The following is a 17,478-nucleotide window of genomic DNA, read 5'->3' as shown; positions in this document are numbered from 1 at the left end:
CGGGGATGGAAACAGAGCCGGGGATGGAGCCAGAACTGGGGGATGGAACCAGAACCGGGGGATGGAACCAGAACCAGCATGGCCGGCAGCGCTGGGGGCTGATCCCCCCTGTTCTTTTTGCTGGGTGAAAAAAAAATAAATTAAAAATCCCTTCCGCAGCCTGGAGAACAGCTTTAGCTGTTGGCACGATGGCAAAACCACCCACCCAGCCTGCAGAGTGACACCGCTGGCATCTCCCCAGCCCCGGCAAAGGGACACGGTGGCCGGCGGGAGGGAGGGGACAGGGGTGGCCGAGGGGGCTCGGAGCTGCTGAGGAGATGAGCGAGGTATCAGAGAGCCAGATGGCAGCTCGGAGCGGGTGCGGGACGGAGGCGATCTTCTGCTTTTGAATAAAAAATTTAAAAAATAAAATGATTCTCTCAGCACATCTCCCCAGAGCCAGCGAGGGAAAAACCCTCCTCGGCAGAGCTGAGGCTGCTTCCAGGTGACCCCAGGGCGCCCACCTGCGTGCACCCACCCACCAGAGGAGGAATTTCCCCCTGCGGGTCCCACAGGAGGTGCTCGGGGCTCGCTCACATTTTCCACTTCTGCTTTCGGTGTTTTTTCCCCCAGAACTCTCCCAGCCCACCCAGAGCCGTCGCCACGGGAGCTGCCCCGGCCCCAGCTGTGGGGTTGGACAGGGCTTGGGGCAACCTGGGCAGGTCAAGGTGGCCCTGCTCATTGCAGGGTAGCCGATTGAGATGAGCTTTAAATTCCCTTCCAACCCAAACCACTCCAGGGTTCCACGCCTGAGAATCTCTGACTTGGGGTCAGAGATTCAAATCTCTGATTTGGGGTCTCTGCTCCCCACCCCACTGCTCTTTGACCCTTTGCCCCCCAGCAGCCACCATTTCCCTCCCGGCACGCACAGAGCACTGCTAAAATCCCATTTTTCACTAAAACCTTCGGGTCTGGGATGATCCTGGATCCTCCCTGGGGAAGGGAAGGCGCAGCTTTTCACACAGCCTCGCCGAGGAGCTGGAATCTCACAGCAGCGTGTGGCGAGTGATGACTCAGGCTGGTCACAGACCCTGAGCTGGGCTGGGCTGTGCCCGCCGAGGGATTCCTCTGGAGCACAGGGAAAAGCCTCTGGCACACAGAGGATTCGGGGGTGAACCCCCATCCTCGGTGGCGGATGGATGCGGGAGCTGACAGGAGGATGCTGAGCATCCCTGACTCCCTGAGATTCCTGGGTTTGGGAGATTCACACCCAAACCCGCAGCCAGGCAGGGCCTGGAGCCACAGGGAGCCCAGAGTGCTCCATCAGGTGCCCGGAGTGCCCATTCAGGTGCCCAGAGTGCCCATTCAGGTGCCCCTCACCTGTGCCCACACAGCCGCGGTGGCACCGAGCGGCTGCCACAGCCAGGTCCCGCTGCCCGAGGGGACCGAGCCCATCCGCCCCCGCCACCGCGTCTGTCACCGCCACCGCCGTGCCACCGCACGGAGCCCCCCCGGGCATGCAGGTGCGGCTGCGCTCCTCCGCTGCCTTTGCCCGAGTTATGACAGGATCATAAAGGCATCCTCTAGCACCGCGACTGATAAATTAAAGCGTTGTTACTAATTAAAGCTTTCAAAGCCTAATAATGTATGCTATTATTCCGCTCGGAGGTGCCCCGACCAAAAGGGTAATCCTTCCCTAGCCCCCCCAGCATCTGTGACATCTGCCCCAAAGCTCAGGGGACATCTTTGTCGCCCCAGCAGGATGTCACCCAGGACAGGGCTGAGCCCCAGAGCCCCCAGGTCACCTCCCTCACCCCGGACACCGATGGCACCGGCGCTGGGTGGCACTGAGAGCATCCCAACCCCTTCCCCATCCAGGAGCAGGGAGGGCAGGGCGAGCATCCCATCCCGCCAGCGCGACTCCTCCACACGCCGCGCATGAAAGGGCAGAGCTGGGACTTTGAAACTCCAAGCTTTATTGAGTTGCTTCGGCAGCGCGGGCATCACACGGGGGGAGGCGGGAGGCGAGGCCGCGGGGGCACAGCGGCGGCCGGGGGAACGCGTTTGCTCCGCTCCCCGCGCCCCGGCACGGGCCGGGGGCTTTAGTTGGTGGGGTGGTAGGCACCGCGCTGGTGCCACTGCATGTCCCGGATGCGCCTGACCGACTGGATCTGGGGGTGCTGAGCGCCGAAGTCTGAGCTGTCCTTGTAGTCCCCCTTTTCAAACAGGTACTGGTAGCCCCGGTAGCCAGGGTACTGGTATCCCACCCACCTGGAGAGGCAAACGAGGAGAGAGGGGGTCGTACAACACACGCATCCCAAGCATGGCCCGCGGGGATGCTCGGGACCCTGCCCGGCCAGCCCCGGTACTCACGTTCCGCTCTGCACCCGCACGGATGAGACCTTCTCCTGGTAGCCGTGTGCGTGGAAGCTGGGCACATCGTCGTCTATGATTTCGATCTTCTTGCCGGTGAAGCTGGGGTTCTCGTAGAGCACGATCTTGTGCTCCTGGCTGTCCTGCAGCCGGGAGAGCAGAGAGCGGGGGCTCAGCGGCCGCCGGCCCCGCGGGGCTGGGCAGGGGGGGCAGAGCCCAGGGCTGGGGGCAGAGCCCAGGGCTGGGGGGAACCCGAGGCCAGGGCGGGCACCGTGCCGGGGTAGCTCGGCATCCATCCATCCATCCATCCATCCATCCATCCATCCATTCATCCTTCCATCCATGGGGCTCACAGAGCCGCTGCCTGCGGGCACTGCCAGACTTACCAGCAGACGTCCTCGGCTCTGGGCTCACCTGCCACCGCCCCCGTCCCCGCGCCCCCTCCGACCCCCCCACGGCTCCCCGGGCCCCGAGGGCTGGGGCGAGGGTGCGCAGGAGGGGGAGCTGCCCCTCCGCCCGCGGGGCTGGGGAGGGCGGGGGAAGGCTGGGGAACACTTCTGGCTGCAGACCTTGGTCTGGCGGGTGGGTAGTGGCTGTCTGGGTGCTCTCACCACTTTGATGGGTCTCAGGGAAGTGATGCTGTCGCTTCTCCGGCTGTTGGTCCAGGAGTCCCAGCGGGGGTACTCCCCCTTCTCAAACACAAACTGCTCCCCTTTGCAGCTTGCCTGCTCGTAGCCCACCCAGCTGCAAGAGAGAAGGGGACGCGTTTTAGAGGGGGCAGAGGAGCGGGGATCGGCCGGGATGAGCCCCAGCCGTGTCCCCTGCTCCCTGCGGGGACGGGAGAAGTGCCAGGGAGGTGCCAGGCGGGGCTGCGGTGCCTCCGGCCAGCTGTGGCATCTCAGGGCTTCCCGCTGGGGTGGCCACCCACCCTTAGTCCCTGGGCACTCCCGGGATCACCTGTGAGAATCTACAAAATTACAGGGTTTTGGGAAAGTCCCGTCCCGTTCGTGATTTGTGCACAGCCCCCGGCCGGCGATAATCACCCAAATGCGCCAGCTGGGGTTGTGCCCTGACCAGCTACCCCATGGTTCTGGGAGCAGCACTGGGAACTCTCCAGGGGCTTTTCAGGGCTCTCCCTTGCCCGGAGAGCACACACGGGGCCAGCAGGTGGGGAGAGGGCACAAACAGATCCCAGTCCCACCTGTGCCTGCACCCAAAGGGAGGGAAACCAAACTGGGGGTAGCGCTGTGATCTCTGCCCATACCCACACCCACAGCCCTCCACTCTCCTGTGCTGAGCGGGGCTCTCAGCCTGCCCAGGTGACAATGTCACCTCCTGTCACCCTCTGTGTCCCCTGCTCACCTGCCAGCACCGGGCACTCACTGGGCTGAGCTGGGCGAGCAGCTCGGCGGCGATGGCCACGGGAAATCCGTGAAATCCGCGGTGCAATGTGGGTGTGGCAGCGGAGAGACCCCTCCTCCCCATCCCCATCCCTCCCTCCCACCCCGCAGGGCCCCCACGTACGGTCCGGAGTGCACCAGGATGGAGCCCACTTTGTCCACGCCGGCTTCCTTCAGGTTGGGGCAGGCCCCGCTGAGCTCATGGCAGCGGCCCTGGAAGTTCTCCTGCTCGAAGATGGCAATCTGCAAGAGAGCAGCACCTCAGCACGGCTGTCACCCACCCCTGCCACCACTATGAGGGGCACACGCTGTCCCCACCACTGGGCAGCACATCTGCAGCAGCCCAGACCTCTCCCTCTCCCCAAACTGCACCCCAGAGGCTTTTTAGGAGCCTGCAAGTGCAAACCATCCCCCTGAGGATGCAGATCTCACTCAGGGGTGCCAGAAGGCCCTGCCAGCTCTGCCCCAGTGCCCTGCTGCTCCTGGTGAGGGATGGCCGCGCTCACAGCGGGCATCAAACAGCTCAGGGGCTCGGGTTGTGCCTGGAGCGCCGCAGCCACCAGAGGGACACGGCGACACTTGGGGACAGCCCCGGGGCCACCAGCCCAGCACAGCTCTCAGGGGTCAGATCTGTTTGTGCAGCGGTTTGTGGGAGATCAGCCCTTGATCCGTTCCCAGCCGCTCCACCTGCCCTGAGGCTGCGGGATGCCCAAAATTCCCATTCCCATCCCCGAGTCCTGCTGCAAAGGCTCAGCAGGGAGTGCTTGGCACCAGCTGCTTCCAGCAGCGCCTCCGGGTGTGATTTGGGCACCCAGAGAGGCTGAGGGTGCCTTGGTCCCCCTGCAGGGCTGGGCAGTGTCCCACTGACCTTGGAGCTGGCTTGCTGCTGCTTGGAGGCTGGCATTTGGTGCTCGGAAGCCATCATCAGCTGGGGTGTCTGCTGCCTTGGGAGGGAAGCTCAGCATGTTAAAATCTGTTAAATTCCCTGCGAGGACACGCTGGGGACCCTGCTCAGAGCCCCGTGTCCATGCCCCCATCCATACCCTGCAGCTTGCCCAGGGAACAGGGTGGTGGGACCAGGATGGGCTCAGCCTGGGGTGCCAGGGACAAACTCTGCTCAGGGCTGCTCAGCTCCTAAACCTCCCCAGGCTCAGGCAATGCTCCTTGGGACCTGCACAGGGAACTGTGAGCCCAGGCAATTCCTAAATCATTTCCAGTGGAGCCCAGGCAATTCCTGAATCATTCCCAGCGCAGCCCAGGCCCTGTGGCCGCGCATTCCCTGCTGTCCCTGCTCAGCTGAGCATCCCGGTGCCACGTGTGTGCTGGAAGGGGTGATGGAGAGAAGCACCCAGAGCCAGCCCCAGCCCCAGGAGCCTGTGCCGAGCCCTCCCAGCCCGGCCTGGCGCTGCCACTCCCGGGAAGGAGCCCCGTCCTCAAGCCCAGAGGGACTCTCAGCATCTGAGCAGCTCCAAAAACTCATTCCTGACAAAAAGCAACGGAGCCGTGGCCGGGTGGGATGTCCTGCTTTGGGCTGCGGGGACAGGACTGTCCCCAGCTCGGGTACCAGGAAGGGACCCCGGCCCCGGGGGTCGGCAGGAGGCAAAAGAGAGAACAATAAATAGCAAAGTCTTACCAGTTCTACCAGTACCCGCTTGAGCCAGTGACGGGCCGGGGCCGGGAGGTGGAATTTATACCGAGCCGCAGCAGAGAGGTGCCAAAACTATTTACAAAATAGTTAAAGCCCGATTCAAAGCGAGAATGCTGGATTAAACCCCAATGAAAACCAGGGTCAGCTGATCCGCCGCCGCCTTTGTCTGCCCGAGCACCAAGCCCGAGTTATTTCATTACCTGTCACATTCGAGTCACCCGCTTTGTCGGCTTGGTGGCGAGGAGATTTGGACTTTGCAAGCATCAGCCGAACGCGTGCCAAGAGCCGGGGCGGGCCGGGCCAACAAAGCCCCGCCAGCCCCGCTCGGGGCGCTGGGAGAGCCGATCCCCCCGCCAGCCCGGAGCCGCCAGCGGGGCTGCTGAGCTCGGCTCTTTCCATGCGAGATAAAACGCCCCAAAGCGCTGGGCAGCGTCTGGCTCTGCCCGTCTGCAGCAGCCCGGGGCTGTGCCAGCAGCGGGGGCACCGCGGAGCCTCCCCGACCCCCGCCCGGGGCTCCGGGGATGGGCAGGGGATGGGGGGGCTTTGCCTTGCACAGCTGCGAGGTCACCTTGGCCCCTCTGGCACTGAAACTCCATCACATGGAGCTGCTGGGAACGCTCTGGGGGCAGCACTCTGGGGCTGGGGTGCACTCAAGTTTGGGTGTTGGGCTCATTTGGGGTCCCTGAGAAGCACGCCAGGGTCTCTGGGTGGCACCAGGACAAAGCTGAGGTCACAAGGGGCTCACACATCCCCATGGGATGTGGCTGGGCTGGGGGTGAGGGCAGCAGCAGGGTCCCTTTGGTGGCATTGTCCCAGCAGCTCAACCAGGGGCTAAATGGGGCTGGGGGCTGCAGCAGAGGAGGTTTCACAGAGGGGGACGCTGCTGCTGCTGTGCAGCACTCACAGCACCCTTCACCCCACACTTCATCCCCCCTGTCACCCCAGCAAGTGTCACCCAGCATGAACAGACCACATCCCTCTTACAGCACCTCTCCACAGCAGGGGATGGGCTGCAGCCCCCCAGGGTCCCCCCTGCCCCATGTCCTAGCCCAGGATGGCTGCACAGGGTCACCCACAGGGTGCTGTCACCAGAGCCCACCCTGGCAGTGATGTGTGTGGGGTCAATCCCCAGAATCTGCAGCTGCCCCAGCTCCAGGTGGTGATGATGATCCAGGTCCAGAGCTGACCTTGCAGCTCTGCAAGGAACCCATCAGGCCATGGCCAGGCCAGGGTGTGACCCAGAGTTACCAGCATTCATTCCCAGCCCTGGAGTTCATCTTTCTTGCCTGTGTCTCCATCTCCCCACAGATGGACCCAGCACGGCCCTCCCCATCTCCTGGGTTAATCCATTCAGTCAATCCCAACCCTGGACCCCCATGGCCCTGTCCCAGGTGCCAGTGCAGCCCTGCAGCCCCATCCCATCCCCTCAGCAGGGGCTGTCAGTGCTCAGCACGGCCCCAGGGATCCCCTCCCTTGGCTGGGCTGGTTGAGCTCATCCCAGCCCCAGGCACGGCGGCCCCATGGATTGTTCTGGAAGCAGCTTCTGCCTCTGGGGGCCAGGCACTCGCCTTGCACAGCCACCAACCCCTCTCCAAAGGGAAAAGCTCCTGGGAGGTTCCTCAGGGACCTGCACAAAGCCCTTGGATGGACTCAAACCCATCTCCCATCTCTGCCCCAGCCCAGAGGGTCCCCAAGCGTGGCCACAGTGCCCCTGGGAAGGGCAGTGCCAGCTCAGTGTCCCATCAGCACCCTGTGGCACCCCTGAATCCCCCACCTCTGTCCCAGCACAGCCCCCCATGTCAGAGCTCATTCCCGTGGGAGAAACCAGCCCAAGACTGTGGGAAACTTCCCTGGAGCCCCTGCAGGATGCTGAGGCTGGGCACAGCCATCCATCCCGCCACGGGATGAGCACAGGGCCTGGCAGCACCCAGGGATGGGCACTCCACATCCCCCCATCCCCTCCCTGCCCTGGGCCTGGCCAGCAGCCCTGGGAGCGGGCAGGGAATGCTGTGAAAAGGGACAGAGGCGCTGGAAAAACCCTGACACGGCAGCGCCGGGGGTTATCTTTGGAAAGCTGCAGCCTTTATGTAACACTGCAAACACTGGCACTGCCCGCTGTGCCCTGAGCAGGGTTTGCTGGGCACGGCCCCATCCCCATCCCCATATCCCCATCCCCATATCCCCATCCCCATATCCCCATCCCCATCTCCCCATTCCCATCCCCATCTTCCCATTCCCTATCCCTCCATCCTCATCTCCCCATGCCCATCTCCATCCCCCCATCCCCATATCCCCATTCCTCCATCTCCATCCCCCTGCCCCCATCCCCATCATCCCTCCATCTCCATCCCCCTGCCCCCATCCCCATCATCCCCATCCCTCCCTCCCTGCCTTCCCACAGCCCCAGGACCAGGCAGGCCCCGCCGGCTCCAGCTCAGAGCTTTATTTTGGATTTTGCACAAAGAGAACACCACGGTCACGGCAGCAGCAGCAGCAGCGTGGGGAGCCCCGGGGCGGCCCCGGCAGCTCGGGCTCCCTCAGCTGTTCTCGAAGCAGCCCCGCTGGTGCCACTGCTGGTCCCGCACGCGCCGCACCGACTGGATCAGGGGCTGGTTGGCGTCCCACTCGTTCCAGTGCCGGTACTCGCCCTTCTCAAAGACGTGCTGGCGGCCCCGGTAGCCGGGGTACTCGTAGCCCACCCACCTGTGGGGGGCAGGGCAGGGCTCAGCAGTGCTCACACCACACCCACAGAGCACCTGGAGCAAGGGTAGTGTCCCCATCCCCACCACAGTGTCCTCATCCCCATCCCAGTGTCCCCATTCCAGTGTCCCCATCTCTGTCTCAGTGCCCCCATGCCCATCCCAGTGTTCCCATTCCCATTCCAGTGTCCCCACCCCAGTGTCCCCATCCCCACCCCAGTGTTCCCATCCCAATGCCCCCATCCATGTCTCAGTGTCCCCCATCCCAGTGTTCCTGTCCCAGTGCCCCCATCCCCATCTCAGTGCCCCCATTCCCATCCCAATGTCCCCATCCCCATCCCTGTGCCACCATCCCCACCCCAGTGTTCCCATCCCAATGTCCTCATCCCCATCCCAGCACCCCCATTCCCATCCCAGTGTCTCCATGTCTGCCTGCCACAGCCAGGTGATGCTGCCCAAGACCACTCCTGTGTCACCAAGTGCCACTACACAGGCTGCAGTGCCCAGGTGAGAAATGACACAGGAGGGGATGGAGAGTTCATGGAGAAGGGACCACAGCTCAGATGGGTGGTGGGTTAGGGCAAGGAGACATCATCCAGCCCCAGGGACACTGCTGTGGTCCCTGTTACTCCTTGTGGGCCAGGGAAAAGGTGGCAGCAGGGAGGGGACAAGGGACACGATGAGCATGAGCAGCACCATGGGAGCAGTACCATGGCCCCTGCCACCACCCTGGGGAGACAAACCACAGTGCCACGGGCAGGAAGCTGCTGGGGTGTCCTCTGTGTGCCCATCCTTACGTTCCATTCAGGGCCTTGACGCTGGCCACCCGGTCCTGGAAGCCATGGGCCCACAGGCTGGGCACGTCGTCATCCACGATCTCCATCTTGCGCCCGGTGTAGCCCGCGTTCTCAAACAGGTGGATCTTGTGGTCAGCGCTGTCCTGGGGGAAAGGGCGGCTCAGGGGCTGTCCCCTGGCTGTCCCCAGCGCTGTGGCCACCCCACACAGCCCCACTCACAATCTGGAGGGGCCGGATGGACATCAGGCTGTCGCTGCTGTGGCTGTTGGACCATGAGTCCCAGCGGGGGTAGTCGCCCTTCTCCAGCACGAACTGCTCCCCAGCGTAGGCCTGGCGCTCGAAGCCCAGCCACCTGCAGGAGCCCAGGCTCAGGGGGATGTTCTCTCTGCCAGGATCAGAGGGATGCTCTCCCTGCCACCCCCGGGGCTGCTCCACCTCCCCCAGCCCAGACTTACGGGCCAGACTCCACCTGGATGGAGCCCACCTTCTCCATCTCCTTCTCGGTGATGTTGGGCAGCTCCTCTGTCAGCTCACACCTCTTCCCCTGGAAGTTCTCCAGCTCGTAGATGGTGATCTAAGGTGGGGAGAGACCCTGTCAGGCACCCCCAGGAAGTGGGGGCAGCAGTGATCAAAGGGCTCTGGCTGTGTCCCTCCATCCTGACCATCCTGTGCCAATGTCACTCCTTGCCTGGCAGAGCTGGGTCCTGCCAGTGCCTCTGACAGAGCTCCAGCCAAGGGTGTGTGCTCCAGCACAAGCTGGAATTTTATCCATGACAGGCTGAAAACCAGCTCAAACACAGCACTGGAAACATGAAAGGTTTGGGCTAAGACAATTCCTGAGCCATGGGCTGCCTCTCTTACCCCCAGCCTGGTCATTGCTCATTATCATTTCCTTATCATTGCTCCTTCCAGATCCAACCATGCCCGGCACAAGCTCTTCATTCAGTGTTTCTTTCTGAGCCCTGCCAGGTGCAGAGACCCCAGGCTGCCCTGTAGGATGGGCTGGAGCCAGTCTCAGCAGCAGACCATGGCATGGGGCAGGGTGCCCAGCACTACTCAGGGACCAGGAGGGTCAGTGGGGTGAGCAGGTGCCCCTAACACTGTCCCAAAGGGGTCCCAGCTGCAACACCTCAGTCTGGGACTAGGGCAGAGCCTCCTGCACACACATCACATAATGGGGGGCTCAAGGGACAGAGGTGACACCCAGGTTCCTCAGGAGCCTCTGTGCACCCCAAAGCAATCAACAGCCCCAGCTACTGGCACCTGCTCACACCTCCAGCCTTCCCTTATCCAGGAGCAGCTTTGTGGGAAGCTCTGCACCCACTGCACCCTCTCCAGCTGATTTACCTTCAACCAAATGAGCTGAATCCCATCCTACAAACACACCTGGGCAGGGTTGAGCTGAATCCCAACCTACAAACACACCTGGGGAGGGCTGAGCTGAATCCCAACCTACAAACACACCTGGGCAGGGCTGAGCTGAATCCCAACCTACAAACACACCTGGGCAGTCTCAGTGCCAGGGCCCACAGCTGATCCTGCTGTGCTGGGATGCTTCATCTCCTGGATTAAACCCTGGGCAGCTGCACACCAGCCTGGCCAGCCACGCAGGCAGGGAGCAGTGTCCCTCCTGCAGGCAGCAGCAGCAGATCCCCAGCCCCAGCTGCTTCCCAGCCTGCAGCCCCCCAGGCTCAACACCAGAGCGTGGCCACCCATTGCTGCTGTGGGAGAGCTGGAGGCCACTCCTGACCCCAGCACTGGTTCCAGCCTGGCATCCCACGGCTCCACCCAGCATCCAGTTGTCCCCAGTACAGCCCAGTATAGCCCAGTATACCTTGTAGGTGCCTCCTCGCTCGCCAGCACCCTCCCCAGTCGCCATCTGCTCGGGGGGACTTTGCTGCTCGGTCATTGTGCCTGGAAAACCCAAATTGCAGCAGGTTAAGGCAGGAGGCACCAGGATTTACAGCTGGTAATGAAACAGAGGATGAAGCTGGCACAGAACAAGGTTAGCACAGAATGCATGAATCCCTAGGGATGTCCAAGCTCTGTTATGCATCCTCATCTCCCTCCTGTACTCAGGCCCCAAATCCTCACCCAGGCACCCACAGGACTGAACTGAGCCACGTCCCAAGGGACACAGAGCCCTCTGCCCAGGGCAGCTCACTCAGTTGTCACTGAATTTCCACCTCACAGCCCAGTCTTTGTTCCCAGCAGGAATTTCTTAGCTTCCAGCTGCTGACATCTTTACCACAACATAAACCTGACACCTCTCCCTTGCTCCAGCATCCCAGGGCACACCAAGCCCAGCAGCTGGAGCCACCTTGGCCAGGGGGGGATGGCAGTGAGAGCCCCCTCTTCACTCTCCAGGAACATCCACAAAACTCTGCTCCAACATTGGAACATGCCACGCCAACAAGGGGCTAAAGAACTAATAAAGGAGCTTGAAAACATCCTGAATCAAACCCTGCAGCTTCACTTCTCGCCAAACCCTGTCTGACTCAGACACACCAACTCTTTGTGGAGGCCCCTGTGCAGTCCCAGCAGTGCTACCTGTCCGTGTGGTTCCGCTGTGCCGGGCGGCGCGGCCGGCCCCGCTATTTATGGGGTTGCTTCTGTCCAGAGCAGCAGAATTCCCCGGGCCGGGCGCTGATGCAGCAGCTGCGTCCACGGAATTCCAGCCATGGGATCGCGGCTCAATAGCGGGCCATGGAAACGCCGCCGCGGCGATCGCTCCGGGCCAGCCCTCGCACGAGGGCCGCTCGGTTCGCTGCAGATTAACGGCCAAACTCACATCAGCACGTTCACGCTGCTTCTTGCCAGCTTCTCTGGAAAACTCTGCCGTCAGCAGTTCGCCACCGAGGGTTTAAGCCTGGAAACTGAGAGCAGTGCGAAGCAAAATCTGGGCAAAATGGCCGCGTTTGTGAGGGCTCCGCGCAAGGTGGGACATCCAGGTTCCTCAGGAGCCTCTGTGCAATTAACAGCCCCAGCTCCTGGCAGCCCTCTGCCACTGGCAGGATCTCCAGCCTCCCTTATCCAGGAGTAGTTTTGTGGGAAGCTCTGCACCTACCACGTCCTGTTCAGCTGATTTACCTTCAACCAACTGAGCTGAATCCCAACCCACAAACACACCTGGGCAGGGTTGAGCTGAATCCCAACCCACAAACACACCTGGGCAAGGTTTAGCCTGGAAACTGAGAGCAGTACGAAGCAAAAACCAGGCAAATGACCCCATTTGTGAGGCCTCCATACAAGGTGTGATGCAGGGCCAGGGTTGGCTTTGGGAGCTCAGCTGGAGCAGCTCAGCATTGCCAGAGTGGTGTTCTTGCTGGAACTTTGGCCCTAAGCAGGTTCTCTCCATTGAGTTCCTTTTCTTTCTGGGCCCCCAGTCTGGCTCCCTGCCTGGCATTTCCCAAGATCAGGCTGAGAACACATCCTGGGGTGTGATGAGGCATTTCTGGAGCCTGGCACAAGGGTTTGTCCATCTTCACAGGCACAGGGTGATGTTAAGGCACCAAACTGGGAGCATTTCACACCAAACTGGGAGCATTTCACTCTGCTGGTAGCAGGCCTGACTCCTTCTTCACCTCTGAGAGTCCCTTCAGACCCAAACCATCCTGATTCTTCAGGGAACATTTTATTCAGCTGCACAGATCCCAATTTACTACAGTCCTTGCAGCTTTTTCTACCTGCTCTGAGTGCAGCTTATCTTGAAACCAAGAACTACCCATGAAATCTTAACTGAAATTGCCAGAAAAGTGAATCCACAAACTGAATGGGAGAGGGATGGAAACCTCTCCTGTTTTACTGGACTGAGGAGTAATGGATTCATTTCTCACCAAACACAACATTAGCTGTCCTCAACGAATTAGAAACACAGAATTTCCTGTGCCAGTCCCTTCCTTCCCTGCAGCCTCATTCACTGAGCTCTGCCACAGCCTCAGAGCCCTGATCTGCCTCTCCCAGCTCTCCACACTGCCAAGGCAATTCCAAAAACATGACAGAAGAGGCACTGGAGCTCCTTGATGCCTCTCCCAAACCTCAATTTCCTCTCAGTGTCAGCCTCTTAAATCCCTTTGAAAAATGACTGCTGGAAAATAGATTTTTTTGTTGTTGTTAATACCTGGCAAAGCTAAATTGGAACTGTAATGGTGCAGAACAAAATACAGCAGCCAGAATATCTTTATTCCCTAGGAAACTGTGTAACACAAAATGTAGGATTTCTATCACACTGTCTATGTGATTTCTATCTATGTATGTATTGTGACCCAGACTGACACTCTATAAGGCTATGTGGAGCAACATAAAAGCTTAATCTTCACAAGAGCTCCTTCAAAACCAGATTTGATACCATTTTGTTCAATATAGAATGAGAAAAACCCATAAACCACCAGAACTTGGCTCTCCCTCTCCTCCTCTGCCAATCCCACCAGAAGAACCAGAAGTTATTTCAGATTATATTTTAGCAATACATTTATGCTTGAGTGAACAGGAAAAGAGCTCACTACTAGCTGGGGAAGGATTTCCACCCTCTCCACTCCCAGGGTGAGCAGAACTAGGCCTGGACTCTGCAGTCCCTGCCAGAACACCCCAAATCCCTTTAAATCTCCATGGATATGGTTTCATAGAATCACACAATTATTTGGGTTGGAAGGGACCTCAAAGCTCAAATCATGCTGCCCCCCCAACCTTCCACTAGACCATGTTGCTCCAAACCGTGTCCAACCTGGCCCCAAAAGCCTTCACCTCCTAAAAATCCATTTTTAAAAGGAATTGAAGCAATTAATACCTGTTTTTCCTTCTCAGCACTGGGCTGAAGGGATGGATCCAACACTTCCCTCACTTGGCTGCAGCTGCTGTTGCCCCAGAGTCCTTCAGGGAGGTGCAGACAGGGAGCACAGTTATGGTGACAGCTCTGGATTCCACTGGAATGGTTTGTTTTACCCCCAGAGCTGGCTTGGGGACAGCAGTGACAGCTCTGGGAACTCACCCCAGAGGTTTTGTACCTGGATGCACCCCATGAGTCAGAGCAGCATCCCAGAACTGCCCACCTGCCCTTGAAACATAGCATCCCTGCAGAAATCTGGGATTTGCTGCTCCAAACCTGCTATAGGTCACACTTTGTATTCCCAAATCTGCCCCACGTGTGTTTCAGCTTGCAAACAAGGAACAGGATGAAACAAACTTCTGTGGGAGTGGAAAGGGGATGGTGAAAGGCGGGGGTAAAGTCTGGGGATGTCAAAGGTTGGAGAACCAAGCATTGCTCCTTTCTCTGCAGGAAGTGAAAGGCTCTGGTGGATGAGGAACAAATTGAAGATTCACAGATGTTAAAAAGGTGAATTTGTAAATAGAAAAATAAAAAGGGCGAAATTCACAATTAGAATTCCAATAAAAAGCAATCGAGCAGCTGTGCAAGTCCCTGACAACACCTGGACCAGGGATTGCTGGGGACCATGAGAGGAGGGCAGTCAGAAAGTGTTCCTGAATTCAAAAAACACATCATCTCACCTTTAAACCCAATATTGATGTGGCTTTTTAAGCAAGGAGAAACAGCTGAGGAGCTGTGAGGGGAGAGATAAAGGAAATTACAGGGCCTCCATCACCTTCAGCATCACTTTTTGGACAAGAGCTGAACCTGCTCCAGGGCAGGATCCAGGAGTGGAGGAAGCAGCACATCTGAAGGAACCTCAGAGCTCACTTCCATCTCCAATAAACAGCAGGAAAAAGCACATGGCAACAAAAATGAAAGCACAAAAAAATTCCAAGAAGCATTATTTGGAATTAAAATAGAATTATATAAAGTGTATTACAGTCTGTTTCTATCATTTAAGAAGTAATAACATATTTATATATCTTTTATTACAGAGCGATAACCCGAAGAGAAGGAAGTCGATATTTAATCCATGTACAATATAAAGAAATAACAGAGCAGAAAAAAACACTTTCCCATTCAACAACATTCTAAAGATGCTCTTTAATTAGACATTTAAGCATTAAACATTTCTCAGTAGTAGGTTAAACTACTCAATACAGTAATTTCAGTGCATTGTCCAAGCAGATGTGGAAATGCAAACACATTCAAGGGCTGTGTGGAAACCTCGTGTCAATCCCCTCAGTTTCCTCAGCACAAACAGCTACAGAATTTCTGGCCTAGACCAAGAACCAGTAAATCCTCCAACTGCTGGGAACACAACACTGTCACCTGTGGAAGTGGAAAATGCAGCCTGTGGGGATGTTCCTGTGAGCAGGGACTGATTTCTGGACATGGGAGGCCCCACCTGATGTGAGTAAGAACAGCCACCATCATCCTCCTCACCTGCAGCTGCTGCTCAGGCTGGCCCAGGTGAGTGCCACACACCATGGAACCCTTGGGTGCTGCCACAGGAATATACCCCAAAAAAACACCCCAAGAGTCACCTTTTCCACCATCACCTAAAGGAGAGGGAAGGGAATCTGTGCAAGGTTGTAAAAGGAGCTGGGCAATGGTGGTGGCTGCACCAACACGGCCCATCCCAAAATTCCATCAGAATCCTGGGCATCACTGCTCTCTGGGGACCAGAGGGGCTGCCAAACTAACACTGGCAACAGCTCCCATGATAAACAGGGCAAAGCAACAGAGGAAAAAGACTTTTACATCAGACAGACGTCTCCATCTCATCTCCAGGGAGCACAGGGAGCTGCCACCGGAATAAAACCCGGCAGCCAGAGATGTGCAGATGGGACTTGTCTCCTGCCATCCTGCTGCTATTTCATCCTGCTGCTATTTATTTCCTGCAGACTGGGGCTGCAAATCCCCCCCTGTGACTCCTCCATGAGGTGAATTGGCACATGGTTTTGGCAGCTCCAAGCCTGACAGACACTGGCCTGGGCAGGCCCCGTGGGAGCCGCGCTCCCGAAACGCTGATGGGGAAAAAAATAAAAGACAAAAAGGAAAAGGAGCTGAAGTGCTGGTGCTTTATGGTTTGTATGCAGAGGAGCCCCTCAGCAGGATGGGGGAGTGCAGCCCAAGCAGCTCTGCCAGGTGAGGAGAGCTCTCCACTCTCCTCTCTCTTCCACATTTTCCTGGTTGAGCCTGAGGAACACCTGGAGTCACCTCCCTCCCTGGCCTGCCACACTTTTAAAGGTTATTTACTGAAAGAGCACTTATCTGGGGCAAGAATCGAGCCTGTCCTCCATGGCCATGGTGGTTGGTGGTTCAGAATCAGTGTCCAGAGACAGGGAATATCTGAGAATTAGGGATACCCAAACACCCGTGTGGTCCAGGAGATCTCTACTCTGCTATCAGCACATCTTGCCAAAGGAAAGACAGGAAATCATCTGAGAAACTGAAGATCACATTTAGGTTATCCCACAAAATCAGCATAAAAATAAAAACTTAAACCTGGTATTTACAGATTAACAAATAAAAATATGAAGTGGGACTATCTGAACTGCTATTAAAGTGACATTCAACAATTAACTGGAACCCTGATATGAGTGTAACATCCTCCCTCTTCCCTTCCTTTTTTTGTTATAAAAACAGTATTTACATATTTTTACTTTTTTTTTTTTTTTTAAAGAGAACTGGTTGACATTATTGCTTGATCCTTTTTAGGAAAGACATTCCAATGAAGCAATTATTCCACATGCTGACAAAACACAGAATATACCACTTCAAGAGTGACAAAAGTTAACATTTTGTTCATCTAAAAATTATCTCCATCTGCCAGGTCAGCAGATCACATGTAAATACAAGCCAATCAAAAATACATTTTACAAAAAATAATCAAGTTTCCTTTTTCAATATGGCAGTAAACATGATTTGTTCTTCCACTCTCACCTTCCACAAATTTCATTCTAAATAGGAGCTTACTATTTGTTCACCAAAAAAAAAAAAAAAGAAAAAAAAATTGATTAAAATTATTATTTTCATAAACAAACACAAAGCCCAGCCAGACACAACTCCCAGAGGTGAACACCCACAGAGTGTGTTCCAGAGCAAGGGGAGTTCCCTGGATCACAGCACTCCCAAATATCTCTTTTTTCCAAGATTTTCTGAAGAGCTAACTGTGACCCAGGGGGGTTCTCCTGGCAGGCAGCTCTGAAGTGCCACTGTCCCCCCTGACCTGACAGACACAGCTTTGTATTTGACTATGAATTGAAGCAGCTTTTCTCCACAAAACAGGAAGGCACCATGCACAGAGCAGTTGAGGCAGGAAGCAAACAGCAGCAACATGACATGGGGGTTTAGGTTCAGATGAGTTAAGGCTTCTGTTAAACTTCTTTATCTTCTCCTAGTTAGAATCACTGTCTGGAAAGGAAAACAGAAGGAAGGGTGTGATATGGTCAGCTGGAACAGGAAAACCTTAAAATGTGTTTTCTGTTGTAGTGCCACCTTGGTTGTGTCTATTCAATGCATTAAAGAGCCACCCAGAATTGTGCTGAAACCACACAAAGTTTTCAAAATTTGGGAAATCCCAACAGAGTGAGTGTTACAGAAATCAGATTATGGGCAGAGAATCAGTGGAACTGTGACTGGGAGTGGAGGGGCAGCAATCCCTGACACCCCTGGTGCACAGGGCAGAGCAAGGGCAGTGCTGGTGGGG

General features: G+C 57.1%; 3 protein-coding genes across 13 annotated transcripts in view; all 3 read right to left on the bottom strand.

Annotated features, from left to right (window-relative positions):
- Positions 1-1,935: 1,935 nt before the first annotated feature.
- CRYBB2 (crystallin beta B2) lies at positions 1,936-5,633 on the bottom strand. 3 transcript variants are annotated; one of them, XM_064727271.1, is made up of 6 exons: positions 5,601-5,633; positions 4,621-4,696; positions 3,877-3,995; positions 2,922-3,096; positions 2,353-2,495; positions 1,936-2,250 (listed from the first exon to the last, which is right to left on the bottom strand). In XM_064727271.1, exons 2-6 carry the CDS (start codon positions 4,675-4,677, stop codon positions 2,082-2,084), a joined length of 663 nt encoding a protein of 220 aa, XP_064583341.1. In that variant the 5' UTR covers positions 4,678-4,696; positions 5,601-5,633; the 3' UTR covers positions 1,936-2,081. The 3 variants fall into 3 exon arrangements, with proteins under 3 accessions (XP_064583341.1, XP_064583342.1, XP_064583340.1); XM_064727272.1 differs by lacking the exon at positions 5,601-5,633 and adding an exon at positions 5,386-5,429 and having other exon boundaries at positions 2,964-3,096; XM_064727270.1 differs by lacking the exon at positions 5,601-5,633 and adding an exon at positions 5,386-5,427.
- A 2,190-nt stretch (positions 5,634-7,823) lies between these two features.
- On the bottom strand, positions 7,824-13,296 carry CRYBB3 (crystallin beta B3). Its single transcript, XM_064727273.1, has 6 exons — positions 11,447-13,296; positions 10,731-10,810; positions 9,352-9,470; positions 9,116-9,248; positions 8,897-9,039; positions 7,824-8,103 (listed from the first exon to the last, which is right to left on the bottom strand). The coding sequence occupies exons 2-6, from the start codon at positions 10,803-10,805 to the stop codon at positions 7,938-7,940; spliced, it is 636 nt and encodes a 211-aa protein (XP_064583343.1). The 5' UTR covers positions 10,806-10,810; positions 11,447-13,296; the 3' UTR covers positions 7,824-7,937.
- A 1,407-nt stretch (positions 13,297-14,703) lies between these two features.
- Positions 14,704-17,478, bottom strand: part of KIAA1671 (KIAA1671 ortholog) — a 65,937-nt gene continuing 63,162 nt past the window's right edge. For 4 of the 9 annotated variants that reach the window (XM_064727261.1, XM_064727260.1, XM_064727263.1 and 1 more), the window contains one exon: positions 14,704-17,183. In XM_064727261.1, coding sequence (XP_064583331.1) covers positions 17,157-17,183 — 27 coding nt within the window. In that variant the 3' untranslated portion in view covers positions 14,704-17,156. The remainder of the gene's footprint in view (positions 17,184-17,478) is intronic. The other 5 variants (XM_064727267.1, XM_064727266.1, XM_064727268.1 and 2 more) reach the window with 3 other exon arrangements.

Source organism: Zonotrichia leucophrys, chromosome 15 (assembly GCF_028769735.1).
Source record: "Zonotrichia leucophrys gambelii isolate GWCS_2022_RI chromosome 15, RI_Zleu_2.0, whole genome shotgun sequence".
Classification (NCBI taxonomy): domain Eukaryota; kingdom Metazoa; phylum Chordata; class Aves; order Passeriformes; family Passerellidae; genus Zonotrichia; species Zonotrichia leucophrys.
Note: the sequence above shows the minus strand (reverse complement) of the source record. Positions and strands in the feature narration are given on the sequence as shown.

Excerpts from the sequence above, each read along its gene's own strand:
- CRYBB2 (XM_064727271.1), bottom strand. The coding sequence starts at position 4,677 with ATGATGGCTTCCGAGCACCAAATGCCAGCCTCCAAGCAGCAGCAAGCC. Across the intron at positions 3,996-4,620 it reads AGCAGCAAGCCAGCTCCAAG|ATTGCCATCTTCGAGCAGGA; the intron begins GTCAGTGGGACA and ends GCTCTCTTGCAG. Across the intron at positions 2,251-2,352 it reads GTGCGGGTGCAGAGCGGAAC|GTGGGTGGGATACCAGTACC; the intron begins GTGAGTACCGGG and ends TTGCCTCTCCAG.
- CRYBB3 (XM_064727273.1), bottom strand. The coding sequence starts at position 10,805 with ATGACCGAGCAGCAAAGTCCCCCCGAGCAGATGGCGACTGGGGAGGGT. Across the intron at positions 9,471-10,730 it reads AGCGAGGAGGCACCTACAAG|ATCACCATCTACGAGCTGGA; the intron begins GTATACTGGGCT and ends TCCCCACCTTAG. Across the intron at positions 8,104-8,896 it reads GTCAAGGCCCTGAATGGAAC|GTGGGTGGGCTACGAGTACC; the intron begins GTAAGGATGGGC and ends TGCCCCCCACAG.